Genomic DNA, 19,574 nt, shown 5'->3' on the forward strand with positions numbered 1-19,574 from the left:
GGGTTAATCATCTGTAAGCCGCAAGCACCTTAACAAGGGATAAAGGCTTAAAACATTTCACTCTATGTTGAATCAGTCTAAGTAACATAGTTTCACTTTCTGACAAAAAATATTGAACGTCTCCAAGATATTCTAACCTTGTTCCTCTACATTTTCTGTTCGCACATCTACTTTATAAGCAAAAGTCGACATCACAGATTTTACACAACATGGATGGTTTTCTTATTTGTTTATTTCATCATTGATGTAGCACAAATCTTAAGAAAATAAAGTTGAAACAAAAGGTGTACCCCCAAAATATTTTTTTTCCCCGCATCAACGATTATGCACAATTGCGGTATTTATGAAAAGAGCTGGCAAGTTCTACTTTTTCCCCTCAACCATAATGATGTGATATCCGAACTTCGTCTTGACGGGCGGGTCTGTGTAGACGGGTTTATCCATCGAACTGACTTGCAGAGCAAACGCCGCCTCCTGGAAAGGTCCAACCATGGACCCTCGTGTCATCCACCCCAGATCACCCTGTCATGGAAGACAGCCATTCTTAACACCAGTAAAAAAGATGCAAATAAGGTTCCCAGCACCGGATATGAATATATTTATTTATCTTCAGGTAATCATTTGAAGTTCCACTGAACTTTCAACCTGAGAGTAAACCTGCGTGGGAGTTCTGGTCTTCGCTGCAGGTGTGAATAAAGAGGAATTGATGACAAAAACAAACACCCATCAGCGCTGACACAATCGAGATTCATAGATGCATGGTTTCATCACCCATGACTCTTCATAAGGCCTAACGGCAGTCATGGCATGACTCAGGACAGTTATTTTTCTTTTTTCCGCAAACGCTCATAAAGACATATAGCTTGTTTAAAAAAAAAAAACAGAAAACCAGCTGACTTAAGCGTATACTTACTCCTTGTCTGGCTTTGTCTTCGCTGTATTGCGACGCCACTTCACTGAAACGGACTCCGGCTTTCAGCTTCTCCATTGCCTCCATGCATTTTCCGTGCTTTTCACAGAGGATGTGGCGAACCTGGAGAGAGGACCATGGGGGGAGTGTTACAAATATAAATGACTGAAACTCATGATGCCTCAGGATTACTGACACCGCTTGGCAACGTCGGCCTTCCCTGACGCAAGATTTTCTACACCAGTGCCTCAAAAAAGTATTCACGATCCCTGGGCTTTTGTCACAGTACAGCAGCAAACTTCAATTTTGGGGAGTTTCTGTGACCTACACCAAGTAAAACACAAGCGTTAAAAGAGAAAGAAAACGACACACATAGTTTTCAACTATTTTTTCTATACAATTAAAAATCTGAAAACTATGGTGCGCATTTGTGTTCAGTCCCTTTTATTCTGTCACCGCTAAATGAAATCGAATGCAAAACATTTCCTCCAGAAGTCAGCGAATTTGTAACTAGACTCCACCTGTGCGTCATTTAATCTCGGTTTAAATTGAGCTGTTCTCTAGAGGCCATAAAGGTTAGATGGAGAATTAAAGTGAACCAACAGGATCAGGAAGATCCAAGAACACAGCAGGCAGATCAGAGATCAGAAGTTTGAAGCAGGCTTAGGCTATAAAAGGAAGAACAAGCCCCATAACGGAAGGACCTGAGGAGATCTGCCCATGCTCCACACATTTGACTTTTAAGCAAGCGTGGCAGCCTGAGAGCAATTATTGAAAGAAACACGTTCCAATTAAGGGTTAACACAAACGCTGGTGTCAATCAGCTGAAATGCTATGTGTAAAATGCTTTGTGTAGGTGAAAACTAACAACCAACATCACCTTCAGGAAAACCCTCTCCAAGTTGAAACATGGTGGCAGCATCATGCCGTGGGGGTGGGAAGCTGGATGGAACTAAATGCAGAGCTATAATGGAAGAGAGCCTCGATAACTGGGGCCGGGAGTTACGTTCCAGCTGGACAATGGCCCTAAATACACAGCCTGATGGGTTCACAGAGCATGAACATGTTAGAACGGTCTAGTCAAAGTCAAGACCCTAAATGTAATTTCTCCTACAATGGAGCATCTTTTCATTCCCTACCACGTCACAACTATGTGCTACTTAATAACACCAGTATGATTGCATATATATATATATATATATATATATATATATATATATATATATATATTTTTTTTTTTTTTTTTTTTTTTTTGGCAGAGCTGGGGTTGAAGTGGAATTTGTGGATACCTTGACAGATGTGCCTCCCTTTGGGGCTTTTTCCTTCTTGTCAGCGTCCGCGCTTCCTGAAGCAGCTCCTACACAATAAACGAGATTTAACACCGCAGCCCACGTCACAGCAGAGTGTCGAGCCACATAAATATCCACAGTAATGTTGATGTGAACTCTGTAATAATCACAATGAAGTGCAGCAGTGTATGCTAGTTTGCAGGCTAGCATCTGCAGCAGGCAATAACAGATTATAACACATCGTGAAAAGCAGTCACCCTACGGCGGACTAACCTTTACCCCCTTTTCCACCTTTCCCCTTCGGTGGCATTCTTTCTGCTACACCTACGCTCGCAGTTTAAGCAGAAAACGTGCAATAACACGATTTGGAGCGTGGTGGTAATAGGCATGCGCAGTGAACTGCCACTGGGAGCTGCTTCTGGTTTCTTCTTCTTCTTTGGTTTGATGTTGGAAGGCGCGCAGCGACCAGAAAAAATGTACACTGCCATCTAGTGTTTGCCAACAATAGGGCTGCACGAGTTTGAGTCAACAATCAAAATTGCGATATATTTCAACCATGATTGCGACTTAATTTGGACTTTTCTCTAAAATGGCCAGTAGATAAAGGTGTTTGTAAACAAAGACTATTTAAAGCAAGAAATTCAACTGTTAAGAGAATAGCTTTGTTGAACATCAAGTGCAACCAACAAACAAGTCCGTGTATTAAACAGTTTTAATGTCATAGTGAAATTCCGGAAAGTTTCTGGTCGAAAGTATTTATTATGTAAACTCTAAAACAAGTACCGTAATACAATAACATTATCTCACTGCTGCAATTCTCTTCCCTTCCATGTGGAAGGAAACCCACTTTAAACATATTAACAACATCTAGAGGACGTGTCTTATCCATTAGTTGTTACATAGCCAGAAATTGCAGACCTCTGTGATTTGGAAATTGAGCTTTTTAAAATTGTGATTTTATTGCAAATGCAATTAATATTCCAGCCCTACTGCACAGTCATGTGACTGAATACATGCTATTAAGAATGGGGCTGGTTATTCCTATTATGAAAAAAAAAAAAAAAAGTTAATAATGTCATTTACATTCATCAAACGTCAAATGCAGACTACAACAATAATGGTAATAGTTACAACAACAATAATAAATAATAATAATCAAATAATGCAATAATAATAATAATAATAATAATAATAATAATAATAATAATAATAATAATAATAATAATAATAATAATAATAATAATAATAATAATTTTAACACCAGGGTGTCTTTCTTTTTTTTTTCACAGCAAGAAAATTATTGTTTTGGGGATTTTAGAAATAGTTTTTAGTTGTTTTTTGGGGGAATGTTTATGTGTGTTTATGGTTTCTTCTTAGATAAAACCCCGGAATCTGGAGGAATATACATTGCTGTGGAAAAAGGCTTGGCCTCTAGCAGCTCTTTGTCACACTAAAATGCTTTGGATTATCAATCAAATTCTGATATCAGAAATAATGATAATTTGGTAAATAAAAAGGCAGTTTTCAAGTGATACTTTTATTTATTAAGGGGTAAAAGACTACCCAAACCAACCAGACCCAGTATAAAAAGTTATCCCCCTCTTGTTAAATCATATATTGACAAATAACTTGGAAGGCTAAGGCAAATTCAGTAAGCACACAGAGTCTTGATTAGTGTCTAACATTTAGAATAAAAAAAAAATGACAGCTTGAGATAGGCAAAATAAATATGGAATCAATCCTGCCAAAATTTAAAGAAATTGAAAATTATGATAAACAAAATTACTAAAATCTTCTGGACTTGAAAAAGATATGAAGCCATTTATAATCCAGCAGGTTACAAAGGAACCCAGAACATCTAAAACAAAGCAATTTTCTCAGTTAAGGTCATCGCTCATGATTCAACAAGAAAGTAGCCAGCAGACCTGCAGTCTGAGAGCGAAGTGGTCTGTTAGCAACATATGGGGCAATCAGAGCTCTGATGTATGATGGAATGTGATTATCAAGGGCTTTACCTGTGAGAAACAATGTACTGTTTGTCCTATTTCCATCAGGTAAATGATTCAGAAGCATTAGATCAAAAACTAATTGACTTAAAATCAGCTTCTTTCCCAACTCTGTGAGGGCTATTGCCCCCTGCTGAGAATCAATAAACCAGCAGCCCAGTTCATACTGTTACATATTATACACTACTGGTAAAGCCTATTTGCACACTCTAGTCTCTCAGATGTCTGATTGGGCAGCCATCCATGCAGATTTCACAGTTTTGTAACTTGAAGGTTTAAAATGATTGCACAGTATTTACTGTGGACATGAGTGTATCAATGATGGAGCATTGGGGTGATTAATTCAAGCAACAGTGCAGTAATCTATATAATTTGTGAAGGGACTGCTATCTGATTTTTTGACTCAAATATGACTCTTATTATATCCTTAGGATTATCTGCATGCTTTACACTTTTCAGGAAGTGTTGGTCAGTGTGGTCAACTGATTTCATGGAAGAAAAACAAAGGTGTTGAAACAATGTCTTATGTCTGCGTGTTAAATGTAATCTGTGTGCATCCGGAGCGGTGTCTCATCAAAAACTTCATTATGGTAACACATAAAGACAATAAAGATTCTTGATTGTTGAAGAAGGAAACCCCTACTGACCAAGGGGAACACAACGGCTCTGCTGACATTTGCTATGCTTGAAAAAAAAAACAAATGCGTTTGAATTAAAAAAAGATTTTTTGCAAAGATGAGTGAGCTAAAATTCCTCCTCGGGGATGTCAAAGAATCATTGCTAGTTATTACAATTGTTTGATGTACCAAAAGAGTGCCATTCCAAAATTTCACATAATTGCCTGAACCAAATATTAGATGTTGAAAGACCAATTGGTGATTGGTGAAGACTAAGCATTGGTGATTCCAGTGTTATTAACAAAGACATTTAACAACAAACACACTTATAAGACTCTCACAAAACATTACTCTGCTTGCACAGAAATACTGGTTTTCTTCTTCTTCTTTTTCATCCATTTATCTGGGGTCGGGTTGTGGGGGTAGCAGCTTCAGTAGGGAGGCCCAGACGTCCCTCTCCCCAGCCACTTGTGCCAGCTCCTCAGGAGGAATCCCAAGGCGTTCCCAGTTTTTCTTTGTGTGATATCATTTGATGCTTCTTTGAAGCAACGCTGCGTACTGTAAATTTTATCAGCAACCTGTGTTGTCGTTTATTTGGAGGTGTATGTCTGCCAATCTAATCTAGCACTACACTATTTGAAACCCTAAAGCCCTGCATGATCACACTAACAACTGGGTGTTTAGATTCTGAGACTATGTATCTTTGCTTAAAACCTCTATGTGAGTGAATCACAAAATAGGACAACAGCGGTAAAATGTACTGTACAACCATAAATTGGCTTCATCTGGCCTAAAGAAGCAGCATAAATAACAGAGTCAGCCTTCTTCTCATGGTCTTTAGCCCAGAAAAAATCCACTTTTCACAGTCTGAAAGCCTCTGTGGAGGTTTGTCCTCCAGAGCTGGAATGTGCAAGGTTCAGAGACACAGCAACTCCAGCTCGAAATGGTGACAGCATGGTTTCTATGCTTCATACTGCTACACCTATATTCACTTGCTTTCACTTGATCCATGGCATCTTTCTTTTATTTATTTAATTTTAACAGTTCCATCATAATCCTATGATACCCATGAAGTCTAGAAAGCTATGTGTGATGACAAGATGTGATTTATGATTTTAACAGTCAGTCTTCCTTACTTGTATATTCAGATCAGATCTAATCTCTTGTGTCGCAGTGGGTCTGAATACCAAACAGTTTCTTTGACTTTTACTAATCAAAGCTAGCCTACTGGACCAGCTACACAGCGATAGACAAATGTTTTAAAACTGTTTGACATTTTGTTTTCCAAAGACTTTGTTTCATCATTATTGTTACTTTTTTGTCCGATGTCTCTATGGTAAAAGGCACTTTCACAATCAACACATTCATTTCATGGAAACTGTCAATACTTTATCAAAACAAGAATCTGTATCAATCTTATGTACCATTAAGACAAAAGGAATACCAAAAAAGCTAAATTTACAATCATTTTTTAAAAAGATATCTCATAATTAACTTATACCATACCACAATGCCCCATAGTTGGCCATGAAGATCGAACCTGAATGAGAAAGTTAAGGATAAAATAATCATGGTGGAAACAACCTGAACAGCAAAAACCAATAAGGACATTTTCAAAGAAGCTGAGGTGATCCGGGGGCTGGACAACAACCTTGTTGTAACAAAAATGTATTCCTTTTTAAATTATTTCACCAGATCGTGAAGAGCTACTGCTAATCTTTCATTAAAAAGTGAAAAAAAGGGAAGCAAAGTCCTTCACAGAGGAAATGGTAAAGGAGTAGTTCTCACAGGTCACAGTGGCTGCAAATAAAGTCCACATCCGAACCTCCAATACCACTCCAATATGCTGACCAAGGTGTGTTGAAGCTTGAATACCTTGGCACATCTCAACTGTCAACTCTTACACCAGATAGATGTATACCATCTACATGGATTGGAACCTGCGTCCTTAACTGTGTCATGACATCTCACAGGGATCTAAGTCAGGCGTATGGACATTGTACTGCTTCCTGGATGATCATCTCTCAGAGCCCCATTCCTAGCGCCATGGCACTAGAATATGTCCAATATAATCACCAGGGGACAGTATGATCTTCTATTGGACATAGTCTCACACTGTGTTTCCTTTTTGTGTGTATACTTAGGAATGCTGATGTGCAAAATCACCTCCAGGCTATCAAAAAGAATGATGTAGGAGTAAAACAAATACAAACACAACCTACTGGTGCCAGGTGCTCCTAGTCGGTATTGCTGACAGGAACAAATACCAGAGTCCACTTCCACAAATATCTATCTATCTATCTATCTATCTATCTATCTATCTATCTATCTATCTATCTATCTATCTATCTATCTATCTATCTATCTATCTATCTATCTATCTATCTATCTATCTATCTATCTATCTATCTATCTATCTATCTATCTATCTATCTATCTATCTATCTATCTATCTATCTATCTATCTAAAGAAAAAGTACATATAAATACTTTTCTTTAAAATAATAACAGTCTCTTCAACCTGATATATTGAACAGCTTACATTGTAAATGCAAAATTTGCCATTTATAGTAAACATTGTTTACACTGTATTTTAATCTAGCTGTTATTAAACCTTTCCAAGAGAACACCAAATATTTTATAAACACAGAACCTGTTATTTACAGTATTAGAGCAGCAAAGTCTGGTTATACAAAAGAGCAACAGCTTATACCTCCAAATGTAACCTCCATTGTCTGGATTTGTTTGTTTGTTTTATTTTTATTCTGTAATGGCTAGAAGTGAAACAGTGGACTGGTGCGATTGAACCAGTGGTTGTACCTAATTAACAGAAGTTTTTCAAACACCTTATCAGAAAGTCTATTTCTCCTAGGCGTGAGCACCAAACCTCCAAGACTGAAAAGCCGCTCCACAGGAGCACTTGATGGGGTTGGAGTTTTATACTTCAAGAAAATATTCCTTATGTTTAAAAACTGATGCAGAATGTGAAGGTCATATGCTGACCTCAGGTCCATGACTTCCTTTTCTGCAGAGTAGGTGTCATCCTCTGGCTCCACCTCAAATGAGAAAAAGTACATCTCACCTTGGCCGGCAGATGTGGTGGCCACAATTGGAGGACTCTGCAGCAGGAGCTGCTGCGTGACACTCGGCTGTTAGAAGTTCTTTTACATCGAAATTTAAATTTTGGACAACTGGCAGCTGCTAGAAGGGCATATTTGTCATCCAGCACACCAGCAAAACGAATATGGAGAGCCTGAAAAATATAATAGATTCTATATGTTTATGGCTATAAGGCCACAAAGTAATTTGAATGTATTACTTGTACTGTGGGATCAGTACCATGGATCAAATTTTGTTTTAGGTCACTTATTGAAATGTGTATGCATTTTATCTTCTTGTCCAAGAATTGCAATGACACTGAATATTCGGTTCCATATTCATTAGCAGTGTAAGATGGAACATTGCTTCACTATGGCATCTGGAAGGCCTGCCGTCATCCTGGAGAGGGCATCTTTAACTGCATCACGTAGTGTAGGTAATAAAGTCTTATATGGGCAGCCACCTTGCAAAATGTCTAGGGCTGCTTGTCATAGGCTTCATGACAGTGCAGTATTCATGTAGGAACTGGTACTCTTTGTCTTTGAAATACTTAACTCCCAGCTTGGTGCACAGCATGTTCAGCTCACTCATGGGGATTTCTATTATTCTATTTACAGCATCAAAAAATGAATTCCACCTTGTGGATGTTGGTACCAGCAGCTTTCTTTTACTGACTTCCTCCACTGTTTCTGATGCAAGGGTGGATCTACTTGATTTGGTCCAAAGAGCTGTGCATTTTGCTATGCTGCTCCTGTACACAGCCTTACTCTCTGCATTGGTTGCTAAATATTTCTCCACATCATTTGTGGAAATTATGTTTATGGTGTGTGTGAAGCACATCTGTGGTGGGGTGGGAGACCATCACTTTCGTTCTCAGCTGAGAGGATTTCTGACACATCTGAGAAAATGACAGTATCGTCTGTGGAAGTGGACTCTTCCTCCCCTGTCTCCTCCTCATCATCATCGGACTCTTCAGCTGGCCGATAAACTTGAAACGCTTTAACAAAGTTGGATCCGTTATCGGTCACTGTTGCAACTACTTTGTTGAGTAATCCATAAGAAGAATGAATGTTTTCGATTTCTGCACCGATTACATCATACGTGTGTCTACTACGAATTTTCCGACATGCTGATGCAGCCTTGTTGCGCTCCAATGTGGATTTACCGATCCAGTGGACCGTTAGCCCCAGATAGCTTCTGTTGCTAGCAGACCAAATATCAGCAGTAGTGGAAACAAAGTCGACATCTTTCAGCGCAGCTGTAAGACTTCTCTTCATCTCTCCATACTCCTTCTCCAGGTACGATGAAAAGGATGTTCTGTGGGGCAGCTCGGCACTGATAGTGGTAGGAATCTTGTTTATGATGGCACGAAACGAGGGCGAATCAACGGTGTTTAAGGGTGGCATTTCTTCAACAACATATTGCCCAACCAACTTCTTTAACTCTTCACCACTTACTGCTTTGGCACCGAAGTCCACCTTTTGTTGTTTGGCCTGCTGGGGTCCTCCTGCAGTCGCAGCTCTTTGCTGCGAACCACCTGCGCAGTCAAACTCGGTTAGTTTGACTGCGCTGTGCTGTGAGGTCAAATGTTTCTTCAAGTTTGACGTTGAGTTTTTGAAGCTGGATAACACTTTGTCACCAGCACAGAGATTACAACAAACCTTGATATTATCATCTTTAGATGACACAAACTCAAAGTAATGACTATATTTCCAGTTGGAAAACGCACACCTTTCCTCTCTCTGCATTGTGATTGAGGTTTACGTCACCGGTTGCGTCTTTCCTCGTGTGGTGTAGGTGACGGAACGTCATTCTCAGAGTAATCTAAACAGTTTTTTTTCTCCAAAGTAAAATCACCAAAAAAGTAATGTAGAGTGAATTGGATAAGGAATTTTAATCTGATTACTAGTTTTGAAAAAGTAACGCGTTTGTTTGAGCTCTATTAAAAAAGTAGGTACAATAGAGTAACGCAGTACTAATTAGCGCGTTACTGGCATCACTGTCCAGGAGTCTTTGCTAATTCTGGTGGCTCACACTGAAGCAGCCTGTAGTTGGTGAGATGCTGTTTTTAATGGACATTGAGGCCCATTCTCCAAGGCGCATTCTCAGTCTGATGAAAATCAGTGACCCACCTGTCACTGTCCTGGGTGACTCACACCAAGCTATTGCTTGGTGTGAGTGGAGTACTTGGTCACCTGAATCATGATGAGACTGCTGATGTAGTCTCTATGGAAAGTGTTGGAGGAGCGAGCTGGAAACACCAGGGAGCTGGAAACAGAATCCTCCCCCTGTGTTTAGTGATGGCTTTTATCCTTGACCAAGATGGCTTCTTGTACCCCTTCAAAAAGAGCAATTAATAAATAATTTAAAACAGCTGGAGACCTTTAATGGGAACTGAGGTTCATTAGTTGGGAGGATGGATACAAGGATTAAATCTCTCCAAACATAATTCCTAAAGAACATTAGGTTGTTTAGTCTTGTATGTTTTAATTTTATGTATTTTACCACAACTGTCTTATTTTTTTTCTAGTTTTTCACTAGTAGTGCTAATAAATGTGAAAGATGTTGTAAATATGCTGAGATCCACCCCGTCCCCCTTCGCTTATCTGAAACTCAAAGCCGTAGGAAAATGATCCTTATTGTAACATTTTAGGATTTTTTGATTTATTAGATAACGTTTTATCATCTTAATGTGATTTTGTTCTTGTCTTTAGAATAAAAAAAAAAGTTCTTAGCAGCCGCTCTCATCTTTAAAACAACCTCAGCGATGCCTGAGCCATCAAATTTAGATTGATTTCTGGAAGATTTTGAGGAAGATGATGTCAATGATGAAGCAGTAGCACATCCTTTCCATTCTGCTGGTCCCCAGGAGCCACAGGATGAAGAAGCTCTGTTGGAAGAGTTTCAGCTCCGTGATGACCAACCCTCTTTTTGAAAGCCCTGAAGAAAAATACCTGGAATGTTTTACATCAAAAAGAGAAAAAAAAGCACACCTTTAAACTAATATAAGGTGAAACACTTTTAAAGTAAACTGTTTAAGAATGGTTTTATATTTTATAAGCGTCTGCTGTCACATTTCAGGCAAACTAAGTGTTCTTTGGGTTTTAAAACATATGCGTCTTAACTGAACACTTGATGGCGTTAGAGAGATCGTAAACTTCAGCAGCAAATACGCTGTTTCTGTGGTTTCACTTTGGTAAGGACAGAGATAAACAAATACTTAACAAATCACTTGATTACTTCATTAACAAAGTTGTTGTACCACATTTATTTTGCATTAAATTCAGAGCTTTCTGTCTGCTGCCACCATGTGTGTTTCATTCAGCCAACTTTCACTCTTGAGCTTTTATCACTGTTTCAACATGAAATAAGAGTACAAGGGTAAGAATTACTTTTCTTTCATGACAGCTGTGGTCCACGCACAAAAGGCCACACAAATGTTACAGCTATTTTAACAGCACGACTCCAGTTAATACCGAAACCCAGATAACATCATTAGAAACTGGTACCATGATGATAAAAGCGGATGTGAAAAAGCTACACATCTGACAAACTGACGAATGCTGTAGGTTTACTGTATGCCTGAAACCCATGACCACCCACCACATTCTTGCAGGGTGCCGTCTTGTCGCGACATTTCCCTGAAGGTCATGCCATTACCTGTGAGGTACATGCACACTTAATAATAATATGTGAGTACCTGACTTTATGACAAAAACATTGTCATAGCAAATGCAGGACTATTCAATAAATTTGAATGTTACTGAAAGTGGGGCCCACGCGTTGGCACACTGTGTAATAAATCCTGGCCTGTTACTTCCCTGGTCTGTCTGCGTTACCCTTAGCTATGAGCGTGTGAATGCATGTGTTGCCCTGTGGTGGATTCATGACCTGTCCAGGATGCTCTCCGCCTTTCACCCAATGACCACTGGACCAGTCCTCCTCCACAACCATGCAAAGACAAGTGAGTACAGGTACAGGAAATGGGTGGATGGATGTTACTTAAAAGTTTATTTGTAACATAACATAACACTCTAATTTGTTGAATAAGACTGTTGAATTTGCCTATGCAAATTCTCAGTTATTCGGGTCATTGCAACAGCAAACAGGCTTAAATGGCAGGAAACAGAAAAATTTCAACACCTTTCCAAGAGACCGATTTAAGCCTGTTTGTGATTGCAGTATTGTAGCAATTTCCTGTTACATTTTTTAACATTGCATCTTAGTCTACATTATGTCCTCCCACAGTTTCAACTCAATGTTTGACACGGGTTCTGATCATTTTGCCACTTTTCCGTGCAACATTATTGGGTATGAAAAAGTCTCTTTGAATAATACCCTTGAATAACAGATATTGCTGTGTGATCTGCATTATGTAAACTCTAAGATGTTACTTAGTTAATTCAAATTCTGCTACAGCAGCCGCTCCTCCGGCCCGTCTAGCGATCGCCACCTCCCCTCCGCCGCTATTTAAGTAGAACAATGACTAGAGCAGAATTAAGTTGTATTTACCGGAGATGAAGTGTAGACTGCAAATTCTGTCGTATTATGATGGCTCCCCCAGTCCATTGGGAGTGTCTGCCTGCGCTCTTTTCATTGAAAATATCCATTTCTTTCTTCGTCCTTCCTCCTTCGGTAAACGACAGAAACGTACATCCAACGATTTGGAATGCCTCTGTGTGCAACCGGGAGCACAACAAGTCGAACAAACTAAAAGTACGCTCTAAATCACCCGTTTTGTCATGTAGTAGACGAGAACAGTACTGTTTGTGTCTACACGCCGGACCTGGACGTAGCACTGACGTCACGCGTGAACTACCCTATTGGCTGATTGTGTCATGTGATGTAAACAAAATGACCGCTACTTCGTTTGCTTCGTTAGCTTAGCTAGCTTTAAGGCTGTGTCCACTGCAAGTGCTGAGAGGTGTTTCTCGTCCCTCCGTCGTATCAAGACCTATCTGAGATCAACAATGACCCAGAAAAGACTCAATAGCTTGATGTGCGCCCACACACACAGGGATCTTTTGACCACAGTGGATGCTTTGAGGATAGGACTTCATCCAGCATAATGGCAGACGAAGACACTTTTTCGGGAATATTTAGAGCAGGGGTGAGTTTGGCTTTTCTTTTTAAAGTATTTTTATTCTGTAAATATTGTTAGCTGTAATATAATGATTGTAAGTGGAAATAAATCCGGGGCGTGTGTGCTGGAATTTCAGAAAAAAAGTTAAATAAAAATTCGGTGCCGATTTTAATTATAACATGGCAGACACATTTATCATGCTCAGGGATCACAGCCTATGAGAAAGCAATAAATTCTGGTGTCTAAAAATGCATTGGCTTGTCTTGTGTCATGTGACGCAAATCAGTTGCGTGATCAAGGGGATGCTGGTATTGTTTTCATCCTGGTTTTTCGCGCATGCGCGCCGGACTGATGGGCCCGACCAATTTGAAATGCGTTCCGCGGTCCATGCTCCCCAGAACAGCCGTTCTGTGGAACTCACCTCCCAGGACCCTCCTTACTGCTGAGACAAACGAGAAGGCCTGGACCATGAGGCCCTGGTCGGGCCCACATTACCCACATTACGCACATTTCATTACAAAAACAAAACATGAATAATTATCGCTGTCTTACCTCTACCTAGAAATGAAGTCCATGCGGCGCTCTTTCTGCACAAAAATATTGGTAATTTTCCGGTAAAAGTTCTCTTTATCTTCTTCATATTTAAAACTGTCTCAGTCTCAGTAGAGCTCACTGCCAGGGAGGAAAGCCTTCCTTGATCAGTCCTGTTCCAGCTGTACGTTTAGAGTCTTTTTAGTGCTTTACTTGTTTAGCATAATTCGCTAATAAAACATCCATAACTTGCTGTCACTTTACTGTTTTGGGATCAGGAGCGATGCCCCTTGAGCGCCCCCTGTTTAGAGGCCAAGGAACTGCCTGCCTCACCTACAACCAGTTCTCTGCCTTTTATGATTGCGTAGCAGCACGAAAACTTGTTACCTGCACACAGTTTGATGACCAAAACACAATTCGTAATCCACATATGTATGACAAGTGCACACAACACAAACAAAATTACATAAGGATTGAAAGATATAATATAAGAGGTGGATTAGGAAAACACACAATTAACATAACATTATTATTATTCATTTGTAATAATAAAATCAAAATCACAAAAGCACTGAAAGGTCAACAGTTTCATGATACATCAAGCTTAAATGTAAAAGTATCGGTATCGTATCAATATCGGCGATATAGACCCTGTATTTACTTGGTATCGGATCGATTATAAATTCCCGGTATCGCCCATCTCTATTCTATTATTCTCTATCACTATCTTATTCCCGCATCAATATGGTATATTGATGCCAGTTTTCAAGGCAATTCTGATAACTATAGACTTTAACCAGGTTAGCGACGATCGCTGCAGCGACCCCTAGCGCCCGGAGGTAGAATCGCATAAACAAAGGCAAGTGATTCTGAATTAAATGATTTTACAGGACAAACAAAATGTTTTGTCTAACTTGTGCTTTGCATTGTGAATGGGTTGAATCACATGCCGAATGTTTTTAACTCCATTCCATGTTTTTTTAATCAGATCTGCAGTGAACCAGGATTCACTGAATACACTGTGCCGCTCTACCAGTTCTCTCTCTGGCTCGCTCGCTGACTCGCTCGTCATTGGACACAAATCAAATCAAACTTCTTCATGTTTTTATTTTGCGGCGTAAATTTTAGTCAGACTCAGATTTAGAAGCTTGGACATAAAATAAACAAAGTGAGAACACACACAGGTAGATAATCACAGTTTAGTCCGTGAATCCACCTGGAGGGTCTCTGCTTCAGAGACATTTCAGGTTTTGGAGGTTTGACCAATCTTTCTCCAGCTTCTGTTGGGGATGTTGTGTGTAACTTTATTGCAATTTAATTCAAATTATGTTCTGATTTTATTTACACAACCTTTGTTTTGACGTTTGAGTCATACTGCAATATATATATATATATATATATATATATATATATATATATATATATATATATATATATATATATATATATATGTATATATATATGTGCGCAGCTAAAAAAGTTTGGGAACCCCTGCTGTAAACGAGGCCTCAAATCAGCATTGTTCAATAAGCACCTTACTACCTCATTATCTGTTATCTGTGACTCTACCAAACGCAAAAAAAAAAAAATGTAACACTTGTTTATTGCCTGTTTGTTTCACAGTTTTTTCCTTCATTGTGTGTAATGTGAACCGAAGTGGCCAAAGAGAAATTTAGCCACAGTAACACACGGTGACAAATAAAATACTCTTGACTCTTGATTACATCAGGGTGGCATATTGTTAAAACTTTAGACTCCAACTTTTGCTCCTTCAGATCATGAAATTTATCTTCCACTGCTTTTAAAGCTACATTTACCATATCAGGGACATTATGAAATAGAAGGTTACTGCTAAAATACATCTTGTCTCTGGATTACAAATTTATAGGAGACTGAGCTCTGCCTCTCTGCCTGCTCGGACGCATTTTTCTCTGCTCCCTGCTTGCTTGCATTTTCCTGCCTTTTACTTTTTATCTCTGTTTTATCTCTTTGCCAAAACCACGGAAAGTTGGATTTATTTATTTTTATTTATTTTCTTTTTATTTATTTTTGTTTTTGATTTTGCAAAGATGCCTACCTTCACCACAGTGGACCTCGACACGCTTCTACAGAAGATCGCTGTTATAGAACAGAAGATATGCCGACTTGAACTGAATTATGATGTAAACGGCGCGTGTGGAAATGAAACAACCCTGCCTGCGACTCCAAACGAGGACCACCAGCCCGGCAACTCTCTGAACAAACAGATCCCTGAGGAAAATGAGAATCCCTGGACCACTCTGGGTGCAAGACCAAAGGATCAACGAACCCCACGCCTAGACAAAGAAAACTGGCCGAGACTACAGAGAGATGTCCCAGGACAAGTGAAACAACAGCGGGCTGTTCCCACAACAAATGATAGGAGTAAACCTGCTGGAAATGCTGGAATTCCTTTACGAAACAGATTCGCTCCGCTCCAAAATGTGACCCAGGAGAATCATGACAACAGTCAGAGGTACGTCAACGACTTTCGCTCTAATACATCAGAGAAAGGACATACCACAGGGCCAAGGACCCTGATTTTATGCAGTGGGTCTGTATGTGGGATTAAACATTTCTGTAATAAGAAAAACACAGAGGTGTTAATTTATAACGACTCGAACTATGGCCCAGTGTCTGATTTATTAGACATCCTTCAGACAGACCTTCCAAGGATCTTGAAAGAACGCCCGACCTTGGAAAAACTCATAATACAAGCTGAAGCCCTGGGCGACGTCTCCCGGATAAGAAAATCAGAAGTATTGAAAGAGGATTACATTCGTCTGTTAAACTTAGTTCATGGCAAAAATGTCAAGGTGCTTCTCAGCGGCCCTCCTCCGCCCGTTACCTGCGGAGACGAGATTTTTTTCCAGAATTCTGATGCTTAACAAATGGATGGAAAAAACATGCAAACAAACAACTGTAACCTTCATAGACAACTTTAACATGTTTTGGGAAAGAAGACATCTGTTCAACAGAGATGGTTTCTCTCTAAATAGGTCAGGTGCAAAACGACTGATTTCAAACATCTTCTATTCTGTAAACCATGCACCATCAGCTTTGTTCCAAAACAAAGTACATCCAGTGCCTAAACAAAAGATAAGCCCAGTGCAGCCCGAACAAGCCAAGATAAAGACGGCCAGAAAGATGACACAGAAAGAGCCGTCGTCAAGCTACAGAAGGATTCATCCCAGATCTCAGCAGGACGAAGAGAGGACCAAGAACCGCCATCGTCACGAACACCGGTCCAGACTACACCCGCCTCGCCTTCCTCTCCACAAAGCCCAGAGGTTCCTTTTTTGGATTTCTCTCATAACATGAACAAAGTCCTTAAGATTGGTTTACAGTTGACATCCTCTCCACATATTAATTCTGAATACCGCAGTTCTCTGACTAAATCAGCATCTTCCAAAGGACGCAGAGGTCCAGATCCTCCTCCTCCTCTACATGTCACAGAACATGTCTGTCCTGAAGACCTTCGGATAACTTCCTTGTGATATTCAGCGGGCCCTGGCTGTACGTTTATCAGTCAAGACCGCTACCAGCATAAGCCTGGGTCTCCTGACGGAGAACATGGAATATCTGTTATGATACGTGGCAGAAATAAGAAAAGCAAAAGGAAAACAGACAGGAATAATCAGTCGTACTTTAAAGTCATAAACTGTCAGATGCAACCTGCCACAGACATCATCAACCACCAAATCACATAAACTGGGTTTACTAAATATTAGATCTCTGTCAGGAAAATCCCTTTTAATTAATGACTTCATTATTGACAATAATCTTGATGTTATGTTTTTAACAGAAACATGGCTGCATGAATTTAGTGAAGCAGCTATACTGATGGAGTCAACACCTCCAAACTACAATTTTCTTTGTGAAAGCAGACAGCAAAGGAAAGGTGGAGGAGTAGCAACATTGTTTAATGATTCACTAAAGTGTAAAAAGGAGTTTTTGGGAAAATTTGACTCTTTTGAACATTTAGCTCTCCAGGTAAAGGGCCCGATACGAACCATGTTTCTGAATGTTTACAGGCCTCCTAAGTCCACATCAAACTTTTTAAATGATTTTAGTGACCTGCTGTCTGTGATATTTGTTGATTATGACTGTTTAATTATTGTGGGAGACTTCAACTTTCACGTTGACAACCCTAAAGACAGAAGTGCAAAAGAACTGTGTGACACACTTAGAAACTTTGGTTTAACCCAACATGTTAAACAGCCAACACACAAACAGGGACATATTTTAGACTTGATCATCACTAAAGGTCTAAACATTTCACAGGTCAATGTAACTGATGTTGCCTTATCCGATCACTTCTCCGTTACCTTTGAATGTATCATTTCCAGTGACTCATTTAGCCAAAGGGACATCGTAAGAAAACGTACCTTTAAGGACAATGCCACAGAAACTTTTATTCAAGCTTACTCTGCTACCTCAACCTTGGGCCGCAACTCAGTAGATGAGCTAGTAGATAACTTTCAGTCTAAAGTCTCAGACATCATTAACTGCATTGCTCCAGTTAAAGTGAAAGTTGTTTCCGGGAAGAAAAAATCTCCTTGGAGAAATGCTCCACCAGTTAGAAGTGAAAAAAGGGAATGTCGGAAAGCTGAACGCAGGTGGAGAAAGACTAGACTCCAGGTTCACTATGACATCTACAAAGAGAGACTTTACAGATATAACTTACAACTGAAAAATGCAAGAGAATCTTTCTTCTCAGAGATCATCAAGAAAAACATTAATGATGCTCGTGTCTTATTTTCCACAGTCGACAGGTTAACAAATCCTCCTGTGTCCGTGGCTTCTGAACTCCACTCCACCAGGGCCTGCAATGAATTTGCTAACTTCTTTACTGAGAAAATCCTAAAAATTAGAGGATCAGTTTGTACATCCACACCAGCTCCAGAACCAAAGCCGTATTCAGCTGGAACTTATCCTGACAAAATGTCCCAATTCAGCCAAATAAACCACAAAAGCTTAGAGCAGATCATTCAGCAGCTAAGTTCCTCTTCATGCTGTCTTGATGTTCTACCCACAGTTTTCCTTAAGAAAAGTTTACCTGTCATAGCGTCTGATTTGACTCAGATAATAAACACGTCCCTTCTGTCAGGTGTTTTCCCCCAGTCCCTAAAAACAGCAATTGTCAAACCACTGCTGAAAAAGAACAATTTAGACAAACTTCTACTCCAGAACTACAGGCCCATCTCAAACCTCCCCTTTATCAGTAAAGCTGTATTTCAACAATTAAACACCTTCTTAACAACGACCAGCTGATTTGTCGTTTTCCAGTCAGGCTTACGTGCTCACCACAGTACAGAGACCGCCCTGATCAAGGTTTTTAATGACATCCATATAAATACAGATTGTGGAAGAACCACCGTGCTGGTTCTATTGGACCTCAGTGCAGCATTTGATACTGTCGATCACTCCATTCTGTTAGAACGTCTGGAAAACTGGGTCGGCCTCTCTGGTACAGCTCTCAACTGGTTTAAATCCTACTTAAAGGACAGGGAATTTTTTGTATCAGTAGGTAACTTTACATCAGAGATGACAAAAATCACATGTGGGGTTCCCCAAGGGTCCATCCTGGGTCCCCTCCTTTTCAATATCTACATGCTCCCTCTTGCTCAGATGATAAAAAACAACAACATCAGCTACCATAACTATGCAGACTACACACAGCTCTACATCACCATGTCACCAGGTGACTATGGACCAGTTCAAGCACTGAGTAAATGCCTAGAAGAAATCAATACGTGGATGTGCCAACATTTTCTTCAGTTGAATAAAAACAAAACAGAAGTAATAACATTTGGACCAATAGAGGAGAGATCAAAAGTTAGCCCACAGCTCCAGCTGCTTCAGCTAAAAGCCACTAATCAGGCCCGAAATCTGGGAGTAGTGATGGACTCAGACCTGAACCTCCAAAAACATCTAAAGACAATTACAAGGTTGGCTTTCTATCACCTGAAGAACATTTCTAGGATTAAAGGACTGATGTCTCAGCAGGATCTGGAAAAA

General features: G+C 39.7%; 1 protein-coding gene across 1 annotated transcript; it reads right to left on the reverse strand.

Annotated features, from left to right (window-relative positions):
- Positions 1–212: 212 nt before the first annotated feature.
- On the reverse strand, positions 213–2,631 carry pin4 (protein (peptidylprolyl cis/trans isomerase) NIMA-interacting, 4 (parvulin)). Its single transcript, XM_012869274.3, has 4 exons — positions 2,473–2,631; positions 2,200–2,267; positions 914–1,033; positions 213–522 (listed from the first exon to the last, which is right to left on the reverse strand). Exons 1-4 carry the CDS (start codon positions 2,507–2,509, stop codon positions 364–366), a joined length of 384 nt encoding a protein of 127 aa, XP_012724728.1. The 5' UTR covers positions 2,510–2,631; the 3' UTR covers positions 213–363.
- Positions 2,632–19,574: the final 16,943 nt, after the last annotated feature.

The sequence above is a fragment of the Fundulus heteroclitus genome, chromosome 23 (assembly GCF_011125445.2).
Source record: "Fundulus heteroclitus isolate FHET01 chromosome 23, MU-UCD_Fhet_4.1, whole genome shotgun sequence".
NCBI lineage: Eukaryota > Metazoa > Chordata > Actinopteri > Cyprinodontiformes > Fundulidae > Fundulus > Fundulus heteroclitus.

Bases quoted from the DNA above. Each gene is read 5' to 3' on its own strand.
- pin4 (XM_012869274.3), bottom strand. From the start codon at position 2,509: ATGCCACCGAAGGGGAAAGGTGGAAAAGGGGGTAAAG. The intron at 2,268-2,472 runs GTTAGTCCGCCG...TTTATTGTGTAG, and splicing joins AGGTGGAAAAGGGGGTAAAG to GAGCTGCTTCAGGAAGCGCG. The intron at 523-913 runs GTAAGTATACGC...CTTCCATGACAG, and splicing joins AAGACAAAGCCAGACAAGGA to GGTGATCTGGGGTGGATGAC.